This window comes from Diplotaxodon limnothrissa, linkage group LG6 (genome assembly GCF_057381915.1).
Source record: "Diplotaxodon limnothrissa isolate DT_005_m linkage group LG6, D_limnothrissa_male_GT1.1, whole genome shotgun sequence".
NCBI lineage: Eukaryota > Metazoa > Chordata > Actinopteri > Cichliformes > Cichlidae > Diplotaxodon > Diplotaxodon limnothrissa.
Genome location: NC_140601.1, coordinates 3,928,205 through 3,940,346, shown reverse-complemented (window position 1 = coordinate 3,940,346; position 12,142 = coordinate 3,928,205). Strand labels below are relative to the sequence as shown.

The following is a 12,142-nucleotide window of genomic DNA, read 5'->3' as shown; positions in this document are numbered from 1 at the left end:
TTTCTTTATATGTTTAAAATTCTTCAGACTCATGTATTTTAGATCATGGTTCATTAAAGCCTTAAAAAGGCAACACTATTCAAACAACTTGGCAAAGAAACCATTTGAAACGTTGTCTAGGCACTAGTAAGATACTTTTTTTGCACCACTCAGGTGATTTCCTAAGAGCCAATAACTTGCCATATTTCTTTTTTTTTTTTTTTTGTTTTCCTGTCATTTATTCACTATTTTTCCTTTGTACGTGTGCATACATGGTTTTGTTATGTGTCTTTTTTTGTTTTTTTGTTTTTTTGTTTTTTTTTTTTGCCATATTTCAGCATGATGTGTTCTTGGAAAAAAAAAAATACCCGCTCCTTTTGAGAAAACTGAACAAGTTTTTCTCAGTAGCAGGCCTGAAAAGCTTATTTGCAGATCAGCAGATGAACTCATGTAAAAGTGATGTGGTAGTTCAGAGCAGGTTAAACTGGTTTGCAGTTCAGTGGTGACGTTTACAGTAACGTACTATGTTGAAGTGCTGCGTGGTGTTCACTATCAGTGTAACAGGGAACATGTAAATTTTAACTGATTATTCAGTCGCCTTTATGTATAAAGACAGCATGATACATGATCTGCTCTAATCCTGTTGAAGTCAATTAAATCTGGATGTCAGAGCAGCACAGCTCAGCTGATCACAGCCTGCACTGGCCCTGTAGAAATAGAATCAATAGAAATTACTGCAACTTAAATTAAGTGATTGTTTTCTTCCCCATACCCACTTTAACTCCTGACTTTAGTCATTTTTCTGTTTAAGTATGAAGGCAGAGACACACATCTACAAAGAGCCTTTTTTTAATTTCCTGTTTTTCTCTGCTTGTGCTTCACAAAACTTTACTTCAGGCTCAATCTCACATTCCACCAGTAAAGATGTGAAATCAACGTAGCGTGGAGAGAAGCGCGTTTCCTTTATTGTTGCAGGTTAGGTGTTTAAAGTGACCCTCTAAATTGTTCTTGTTTGTACTCCACCTCGTTATCCTTATTTGTTGCTCACAGCTCAGTTTAGACACGTGGCTAGCAAACAAGTTGCCATAGCAATGTTAGTAAAATTTGTGCTGGAGCTGATCCCTGTTTTGCTTGATGGGCAGGCCGCCTCCAGCTGCCTGCGTCAGAGCTCATCTCTGTTTGAAGAGGAGGACAGCACTTTCTCCTGTTTCAACTACAGAGCTTCATCAGCCCCTGCTGGTGATTAGTTGGATCTACAACAGCACAGAAGGACTTAAGTCTTGTGTAGCAATCAGTTTAATTCAATTGTATTGATGTTGTTTTTTCTTTTAATTATGCTAAATGTGTTGATATCTCAGCCCTTCAGTGAACACCAATGAATTAGTACAAAATGTAAAGTTTATGAAATGCACAAAAGATAAACATCTTGTATTTACAGTAATAGTTTAGAGATGTTATTAAATGTGTATCTTAAGTTTGTGCACAGACACATAAGCTTTATCAATGTAAGCTTATTTCATAACATCATATAGTGACCAAATTACTACAATTATAATCATAAAAATACTCAGAAACTACTCGTACAAACTCTGCTCTTCAGACCGGACGCATCTCATTCACTATGAGACAAACAGGCCCATAAGAAAGTAAGTGTACAACTAAAATGCAGACCTGTTAAACATTATATACAGTGAGTTTTTTTTTAAATTGATGATAATAACCATAATAAAATTAATATTGCTGCTTAGATATGATTAACACAGAATCAGCCACTGAGTCATCCACCTTATCACCTGTGGTAAAAGTACAGCATGACAAGACTTACAGAAAGAATCTCAGAAACCTGGATTAAAGTACTTTTAATAAAGGCGCAAAATTCATATTTGACAGGCATGACTGAAGCGTGACAGCCTGTCCTTCAGTATTCCTTCGACAGCACGATATCCTGAGCCGGATTACTGGAGATGAAATTCAATTTTTGCTCTTTCCTGAATGAATTGGATGATTTGGGGAAACCAATACTTCCCAACATCCCCTCAGACCTCTCATTTGCCATGATTTCCTGTTCTGGCAGCTCCACTGAGGTGAAGAGCGACATGTGACCAGTCAGTGTCGGCACAGGCCTGGCAGGCAGCTGCTAAAGCTTCAGGCCTTGAACATTTGTCCTCAGGTTCAACATCTGCTTCTCCTGTCGGGCTTTTTCCTCCTTGAATGCCATTTTATTGGCTTTCTTTTCAACTCTTCTTTCCTAAAGAAAAAAAAAAATACAATAAAATCAAAAATATCAGGAATCAAAATGTAAAACTGATATTCTACAAATCTCTTCATGGCATAATCACAGCTTCCTTTCTGTGGGAAGGCTTTGTAACATCACATATTTCATCATTAAAATAAATAAATAACTGAGCCTAGTCAGCACAGGATACCAAAGTATTTACCCCAGTTTGCACTTGGATTAGACTCCTTTCAATGACTTCTTCAGCTCGTTAATCTTAGGCTGGGTTAAAGAATTAGACCTTTGTCATTCTGACTGTCAACAAATTCCAAGAAAAGAACAAAACCAACATTGACTTGGTCCTCAATAATCTGTCTCCCCAAACAGGCTCCTCGCTCTCAATTTTTACAAACACTTCATAAACACTTGGTCTAAAAAACAGCTGGTCAGTGTCGTTTTATTCTGTTAAAAGGAGAATATTTTCAGCAGTGTACTAATCCACATTTGGGGCTCAGCAGTACAGAGAGACTAGGTCAAAATTAACTCGTGCTGATGATGGAGACAGACAGCTGATTTTAGATGGTGCTGAGAGGAGTCGTCTCTGATCCACTGTCACAGCAGTGACTTCAGATACAGCTCGCTGACCTGCTCGTGTCAGGTCACAGGTGCTGTGACTTCATCATTTGGTTCTAAACAGAGGCCGGGACAGACTTCCTCACCTTACGTTCTTCCTTGATAGCCTGTTTCCTGGCCTTCCTCTCTCCTTTGCTCTCCTCTTTGCTTCGAGGCTGAGCGGAGACACGAGGCAGGTCTGTGTCGTTAATTCTCGTCATGCGCTCTGCCTGCTTGGCTGTGAGGCCTCTGGCTGGGAGCACATCTAGAGGGATGCCCGTCTTACTGGAAACACGGATCGGCTTTGGCTAAAGAGAGAGACAATTCAATTCAGACCACACGTGAATAAACATGAATAATAAACCTTAAAAAAATGACACATTTTCTAAGCGTTTTATAAGAGCCTATCCCAGCTGTCTTAGAGCGAGACAGCTGGGATAGGCTCCAGCACCCCCTACGACCCTGAAAAGGATAAGCAGAAGCAAATGGATGGATTCATAAGTCACATTACTGACAACAACAACAGGATTAAAATGAAATAGATTCAAGAGCTTTTCAGAATTTTGAAGGTCTGACTCTGATTCTGGACGAAGCGTTTTCAGTGGAGAGACCACTAAACGTTTCTCGCTACGTCCAGATGAACCGAATCCACTTAATAATCAGGAAGATCGAGCATGCATGGCTATATTCTTTAACATTTGTAAAAACAAAATCCAGTCTTTGTTTTTTACCTTTTGAGGTTCTTCGATGACTTTGGGTCTGTTATACATGTTGGAGTATGTACCTGGAGGAGAAAAGAAATGGATCATCTGTAGAATAAAGATATTTTACACTTCCCACCACTACTGAACAATAAATTAAACCAACACCATAAAGTAATCTCAACAGTCTCAGTTTGTTGGAGCTGCACTCATCCATAAAGGATACAGCAAGACTTCCAAAATAATTGTTTTATACTATTTTGCACAAGTCTGTAGATTCTCACTGTTGTACCATCTCAGACCTCCTGCCAGTGATCTGAGCCAAAGGTCTCATATTAAGACCTGCCACTGATTTTCAGTCCAGTTCTTGTGTACTTTGGCTTTTCTTCACATTTTTTGACAGCCATCCTTCCACTGAATCCAGTTCTAATGAGGCTAAAAACTAGATGCTTCAACATAGGAGCCAGATGCATCATTCAGGCCTTTGTTGTGCTGTTGTTTCCTTTGTTGTCCACATGTCCTTTTCCCTTAACATATTAAAGGCACTGCTCACCACACTGTGCCTTCAATGCTTCACAGGTCAGTGTTAAATTTTCTTTTTTTTAAACCACCGGCACGTCAGCAGGGCCATTTCACAGCTCCTTTTAAATGAGTGTAACTCTGTTACAGGCAACATTGAAACGTGTCAGTAAGAACAGAAGCTGAGCTTTACAGGGATATTTGGTTTGTCATGGTAGCACAAAGCATTCACAAGGTAGTGCTGTCTGAAGACAGATTGATTTTGTCACTTTACAGCCAAACTTCCAGGTGGATTGCATCACCTGGGTGATAAAGGGTTCAGAGGCTAAACACAAAAAAGACATTCCTATGAAAATGCTCATGTATGAAAAACTAAAGAAACACTTTGAAAAAACCATCAGAGAATCAGGAGAACTTGAAAAATTACATTAAAAAAGTGGACGTGAAATACAAAGAAATGAGGGCTCAAGACTTTTACGCAGTAACATTCTGCATTTAAATATCTCTGGAAAGATGAATGTGTTTGTTTGTTCTCCCGAACGATGTCACAGATCAAGAAATCTGTTTACAATGTTAAAAACTTGGATGAATAAAAGAGCTCAGAATAAAACTCAGTGATGAGATAAAAATAGAACTTTACATAACATGATATAAAAACTCACTGATGATTGTTTCACAGTCCCACTTCTCTTCTGGAGCTTCAACAACAACGGTTTCCATCTCTTCTTCTTCATCCTCATCTTCCTCCTCCTCCCTCACAACAGGAAGCTCTTTGGGACCTAAATCTTCCGGCCTCAGAAACCTGATCCACAAAACAGAGGGGAAAAACCCCACACACAATACAGGGAGTGCAGAATTATTAGGCAAATGAGTATTTTGTCCACATCATCCTCTTCATGCATGTTGTCTTACTCCAAGCTGTATAGGCTCGAAAGCCTACTACCAATTAAGCATATTAGGTGATGTGCATCTCTGTAATGAGAAGGGGTGTGGTCTAATGACATCAACACCCTATATCAGGTGTGCATAATTATTAGGTAACGTCTTTTCCTTTGGCAAAATGGGTCAAAAGAAGGACTTGACAGGCTCAGAAAAGTCAAAAATAGTGAGATATCTTGCAGAGGGATGCAGCAGTCTCAAAATTGCAAAGCTTCTGAAGCGTGATCATCGAACAATCAAGCGTTTCATTCAAAATAGTCAACAGGGTCGCAAGAAGCGTGTGGAAAAACCAAGGCGCAAAATAACTGCCCATGAACTGAGAAAAGTCAAGCGTGCAGCTGCCAAGATGCCACTTGCCACCAGTTTGGCCATATTTCAGAGCTGCAACATCACTGGAGTGCCCAAAAGCACAAGGTGTGCAATACTCAGAGACATGGCCAAGGTAAGAAAGGCTGAAAGACGACCACCACTGAACAAGACACACAAGCTGAAACGTCAAGACTGGGCCAAGAAATATCTCAAGACTGGTTTTTCTAAGGTTTTATGGACTGATGAAATGAGAGGGAGTCTTGATGGGCCAGATGGATGGGCCCGTGGCTGGATTGGTAAAGGGCAGAGAGCTCCAGTCCCACTCAGACGCCAGCAAGGTGGAGGTGGAGTACTGGTTTGGGCTGGTATCATCAAAGATGAGCTTGTGGGGCCTTTTCGGGTTGAGGATGGAGTCAAGCTCAACTCCCAGTCCTACTGCCAGTTTCTGGAAGACACCTTCTTCAAGCAGTGGTACAGGAAGAAGTCTGCATCCTTCAAGAAAAACATGATTTTCATGCAGGACAATGCTCCATCACACGCGTCCAAGTACTCCACAGCGTGGCTGGCAAGAAAGGGTATAAAAGAAGAAAAACTAATGACATGGCCACCTTGTTCACCTGATCTGAACCCCATTGAGAACCTGTGGTCCATCATCAAATGTGAGATTTACAAGGAGGGAAAACAGTACACCTCTCTGAACAGTGTCTGGGAGGCTGTGGTTGCTGCTGCACGCAATGTTGATGGTGAACAGATCAAAACACTGACAGAATCCATGGATGGCAGGCTTTTGAGTGTCCTTGCAAAGAAAGGTGGCTATATTGGTCGCTGGTTTGTTTTTGTTTTGTTTTTGAATGTCAGAAATGTATATTTGTGAATGTGGAGATGTTATATTGGTGTCACTGGTAAAAATAAATAATTGAAATGGGTATATATTTGTTTTTTGTTAAGTTGCCTAATAATTATGCACAGTAATAGTCACCTGCAAACACAGATATCCCCCTAAAATAGCTAAAACTAAAAACAAACTAAAAACTACTTCCAAAAACATTCAGCTTTGAGTTTTTTGGGTTCATTGAGAACATGGTTGTTGTTCAATAATAAAATTATTCCTCAAAAATACAACTTGCCTAATAATTCTGCACTCCCTGTAATCAAATAGATCATTTAAAGCCACACCACTAAAAGAATGAAATATCACTCACTCCTTCTCTTTCTGTTTGAAGTAGTCTTTGAGGACTTCATCCAGACGAACACTGTCTGGTTCGATGAACCCTTCCAGCTCAGCGTTGTCCAGCGGACCGATCTCAACATCATCAAATTGTTCATAAAACTGAAACGGCACCATACAGGAAGTGTGAGCTCTGTTTTATCTCAGGTGCTTCATTTGTCACTGTACTTTTACATGAAGATGGGGAGAGTTCCTAACAGAGAAAAGACTCCATACGAATGCAAAAATGTTCACCTTTTCAAAGCGGTCGTCCAGCAGGGTGAGCTGCTCGTTCCTCCTCATCACAGACGAAGTCAGCGAGTACTCAGTGAAGCGACTCTTCGTCTCCTCGTCCATGAACAGAAACTCTCGACCTCGGCCGTCCCCTTCCGCGTCCTCGTTGCTGGAAAAACCGCCTTCAGAGTCAAAGTCGCCTTCCTCATCTGTGTCCTCCCACTCGTCATCATCATCGTGACCGTCTCCTCTATCACAGGTTACACAAATACAAACAATTACAACAGGATATGACAGAATTTTTGCAGCCCCGGGGCTGAGATAGATTTTGGTCGCCCGACCGGAGATATCGCTAGCACCGGGACGTTGGGCTAGCGATTTTGCGAGCCCTGGAACAAAATGCGTTTTAGCAGTAAGGAACAGTGAGTCTCTGTCTTCCTGTTTTATTCAAAATGAATTGAGATACAGCTCAAGTTTTAGAGGTGTTTTGATGATCAGAAAATACTTTTCTGATTGTGTTATAAAAGTTAAGGCACCAAAAGTCACATTTAAACAATGTTGCTGTAGCGAAAATGAATTTTTAGGCATAGAAATCAGCCTTGCAGTTACAGTTTCATTCGGGCTTTACAAACGTCTCTAAATGTCTAGAATCACAAATCTGGAATAATCTCGTTTTTTAAAAGATACAAAAATAACCTTTGAGGAATAAAAAGAAAATTTTGACTATTGAAATTCTTACTCCACAGCTCCAGTCCCACTGTTTGCTCTGATGATGAAATCATCATCCAGGATGTTGTTGGGGTTCTCAAAATCAAAGTCATCGTCGAGCGCAGCTACAATGTCCGGATCCATGTCGAGCCGGGGTCCTGGAGGAAAGTGTATAAGACAGTTTCACTGTGACGTCAGGAGCCGAAGGTTGGCTTTAGGTTGCATCACATGTTAGAATTAACACATTATCTTTAATATGAAACAAAGTATATTTATGTAAATGTTTATATTATTATAGTGAAACAAAATTTTGCACAAAATATCGATGTATTGAGCTCTACGCTGTGCTCACTTTACTGCAGAAGCAGAAACGGGTCACGGAGAGGGGTTTGTGTTGGTGTGTGGGAGCTGCAGCCTGTAGGTTTCTACTGTTAACTGAAGTTATGAGACTGTGTGTTTCAGATCAGTTTACAGAGTAAAATAAAAGTAAAGTAACGAGTAGTATAACAACCGTCTTTCTCCAGGGAGTAATTAAGTAACATACTGCATTACCTTAAAGTATTCCATGTATCATGTGTTAGAACTTTATTTTTATCAATGACCAGAACAAAGAGGGGAAACAGCAGACAACATGTAATTAATTTGCATGAATGTAATGTCTTTCATATGTTGCTTAGAGATGGCGGCGACTCTCAAAGTGGAGCCAACGAGAATCGATAAGAGATATCGATAATGGAATCGGAATCGCTAAATTCTTATCAATTCCCGTCTCTAGATATGACACCACAAACTGACTCCCACCACATGACTCATTTTTGCATATTGTGTTGTAATTTGCATGTTTGACAAGCACGGCTCTAAAACCTGCTGTTCTGCTGCAGGACCCAAATCTGCTGATGAGACGCAAAATTTCAGTTTTGTTTGGTTTTAGAAAAATCTTCTAAATCGGGTCACACAGTAATTAGTGTGGCAAATCTTGAGCGACAACATTCAGACAGTATTTAATGATGATTTATATCCAAGTTATTAAGATAACTATTATTTTAGAAGCTTGATAAAGGTCCTAAAACACATTTAAGTGATGGGCTGTTTACCTGAAATGGGAGCAGCTTTGTTCAAAAGTCCCACCTTCTCTTCAAACTCTGAGGCGAACACTGAAGAAGGCAGGTTGATGGAGGCGGCCTGCTCGTTGAACAACACAGGGATCATTTTAGATCAATTCCTCAGAGTAACTAGATGGTGCACAAGTCTGTTAAAAATGTTTCACAGCAACTCACAGGATTGTCCTTGTGCACGGTTTTTTCCCCCTCATTCTCCTCCTCTTCACCTTGGAGGGAAAGAGGCTGTCTGTCAGAGTACACCAGCTCAGATGGGCCCGACGCCTCCTTCAGGTGCTGAAGGTAGTTATAATCATCATCAAAGAATACGCCAAATTTCCGCTGCTCCTCACGCCTCTTCTCCGTTTCCACCTAAGCAACAACAAACACATGATCACAGCATCACATTAACGCGGCATTTCTGAAATGAAGTGAAATATTAGCCACCGGGTTGTAGCCCCTTTAGTTTGACCAAAGGAAATCAGAGCAGAAGAACGTGATTGGACAAATACAGAAGAAGAAATAACAACTCTAATTATGACAAATGACTTTGCTGATTCCTTTTTCATTGTGAAGTCCTGAACAGTTTAACCCCCTTTAGGGTTCTTAAAAACCAACAAAAGCTAAAATCAGCTATAAAATCATTAAACACACATCCTGTGAACATGAGTAAAAAGACTTATGATCAGAACAGCAAGGTTGTACCTTTGTGGCAGGCAAGAGGACATGCTGTGGTGCTTTCTCATCTGCAGCCAGAGGGTCCTTTTGACTCCTGTGGACGAGGTGAAAGGTCACAGCCTTCTTCTTGTCAATAAATGCCTTCTTCTTTCGATGGGGCTGAAAGAAACAGAAAATAAGCCAGAGAGAAACTTTGAAAGACTTCTGAAAGCCTAAATGCGCATTACTCAAGACCACTTTCAACAATACAACAAAGTCTGGCTGATTGGAAACAAAATATAAATAAACTAGAGCTGATTCAATGCTCAGTACTGTATTACAATACAAATACAACACCGTGGGGATCGTCACGCAATAGTGTTCTCAATAAGCAAACGTAACACGGATTCCTTATGGCTGACGCCATGGCAAACTTGGTTAAATTGTCAAAAATCAAAACTTAAGCCATTTCCTTTGTTTGTTTGTTTTAAAGAATAGTTTTTACTTCAGTCAACTAATATGTTTTCCCCCACCTACCTACCTACGTTAAGTTTTTAATCCTGCTGTAGTAAACACCTATAACAACTTCGTTTTGTAATGTAGTTGCTAATGCTGTGTGAGATGCCACTTTACTACTTACGTCCAACTGTTTGAGCAGGGCACAACAAACGCTGACAATGATTTTAGAGACTCTTTGAGATCATTTGAGTTCATGGGTAAACTCTCTAGCTCACATGAATAGGATTAACAAGACACTTTTCATTTAACTTACTTTTAAGTTTTCAATGTCTACTTCTAATTATAAAGCTATCACAACCTCTCGCTCACCAATTTTTTTTACCAGTTTCTTGGGGAATTGGCACGTTAGCCACTGTTAGCTAACAACATTAGCTGCCGTAGCCTGGCAATATCTTACCATTGTGTTATAGAGTCTCTCCTGTTTTCCGACGGGTCAAGCGAAAAGGTCTTCAAATCTCGATTCACGGGTAGCTGTTACAACATGTAACCGTTTAAGTGCTCACTCCTTCTCCGTTGTTTATACACGCTGCCTTCACCTTCACCACGCTGATGCTACCATTACTGGAAAGAACCATTAGCAAGACTAAGGGGGTTATAGGCATCGATATGAAAGCATTGATATGCTACGATGAGGTTTTCTTTCCCACAAAAAATAAATAATGTTGTAAAATATTTAAAACTATGTTTATATTTATAATATTATTCGTGATTCCTGCGTGTCATGTATGTGTAATTTAATTCCACGACATTATGGAGTTAGTATATTCCAACAATTTTTTCCCCATGCAACTTTATTTATATAGTGCCGAAAAACAAAAATATTTTTCGGTCCTTTAGGGGTCGCCACACCGTATTATGTGTTAGTGATGGGCAAAGGAAGTTTTTATGATACACTGAAACGTTCGAAGCAGAATTGTATCAAGGTTTCAAAACAGTTTCACGTGTCTCCACAGTGACATCTGCTGGACACAATGTGCAGACAGGCGTTCTAAGTGCACTTACATCAACAATTATGATTAACACTTGTTCTGGAGAAACCACCGTACAAGCAAAAAAAGAAAGAAAGACAGAAAAGAAAAGAAAAATGCTGTTATCGTTGAACAATTCGTTTCAGCAAATACTATTAAATTCTCATGTTAAAATACAAAAGGCTTTTTCATGTACTAAATAATTCAGTGCAACGCAGGACAAACCAATTTATAAAGAACTTTTTAAAAAAAAAGATGGCTATATCTATTGATGAACAGGTTTTCAGCTGTTTTGAGGCTGAGCTGTGCTCCATCCTTTGTTCAGTATTTGAATAATCTCCACCTTGCCTCGGCTCCAAACCATACATTAGGTTTCACTACCGTTAAGTAAACCTGCTTTTTCACTCTTGCTGCTGTCCTTCTGTAACCAGTCAGCCTTGGCATTATTTTCTACCTGTACTCTCTTCTTCAGTGTCTGTTGCTTTGTGTGGTTGCGACTCTGTCTCGCATACTTTTACATACGCAGGTATGCTTCCATCTTTTCCACTACAGATCACAAAGCCGTCAAACATCGTTGTCAAGCTGCCTGACCTCGTCTGTCAGCCTGTTCATCACCACTGCAAACAAGAAGTAGCTCACAGCACAGATCCCCTTACCAACCTAGCGGTCACTTCTACTGTCTCGCTGTCATCATACATGTCTTGCACCATCCTCACATACTTCCATACATCCTCATGCCACTGCTGACTTCCTAAAGCAGCTGATTTTCAAATGAAGGCACAGATATGCCCTCAGTATGTCTTTAAATTTCTTTATTTCTTTCTTGTGTATAAAATTATTGAGGAAACATGAATGAGACACATTGTATGCATTCTCCACAGCTCCACTGTAGTTAATACTATAAAGTAATATTTTTTATTGTATGTGTGTGTGTGTGTGTGTTTCAGCTGAGTCATATTTCAGTGACTGTTTGGTTGGTGTGACCACACCTTCATTCAGTTCTACACGTACAGTTTGAGTCGTTGCGAAAGAATCCAAACAACACAAGAACTGAAAGCTGTCACTCCACTGTCACAATATCTCACACAAAAGAAGTAATGTCTACTTTTTAGTAGAAAAAAAAGAAAATGTCTCATGTAAGCACTTAACATCACAGAGCACGGAGTGTTTTGCAGTTTTCTTTTTTGTTTGGTGTCTTTAAGAAAAGACAGAGAAACCTTGGCTAGATCCAGTCTCTGTGCACCAGGAGGTGATATTCCACTTCCCCGGAAATTGTTTTGATACAAGAATCGCAGTGCAAACATTTTTGTTTTAGATCACTCTGATATTTTTCCATGTCTTATGTTAAACATTACTGGTTGTCAATCAGCAATTTTTGTCTTTCAAAACTTATCTCTACCCAATTTACACTCCAGGCATTTTTTACAGTGATTTTCTTGTATTAAGTCTTTATTATATTGATCAGTTTGGTGGTTCTC

The 12,142-nt window shown here is 39.8% G+C and overlaps 1 protein-coding gene across 1 annotated transcript; it reads right to left on the bottom strand.

Moving 5' to 3' along the window:
• Nucleotides 1–1,551: 1,551 nt before the first annotated feature.
• Nucleotides 1,552–10,248, bottom strand: ltv1 (LTV1 ribosome biogenesis factor). The gene is made up of 11 exons (XM_085355475.1): nt 10,094–10,248; nt 9,226–9,357; nt 8,701–8,892; nt 8,518–8,605; nt 7,455–7,581; nt 6,737–6,965; nt 6,477–6,604; nt 4,689–4,828; nt 3,538–3,590; nt 2,914–3,114; nt 1,552–2,227 (listed from the first exon to the last, which is right to left on the bottom strand). The coding sequence occupies exons 1-11, from the start codon at nt 10,094–10,096 to the stop codon at nt 2,117–2,119; spliced, it is 1,404 nt and encodes a 467-aa protein (XP_085211601.1). The 5' UTR covers nt 10,097–10,248; the 3' UTR covers nt 1,552–2,116.
• Between the last annotated feature and the right edge of the window lie 1,894 nt (nt 10,249–12,142).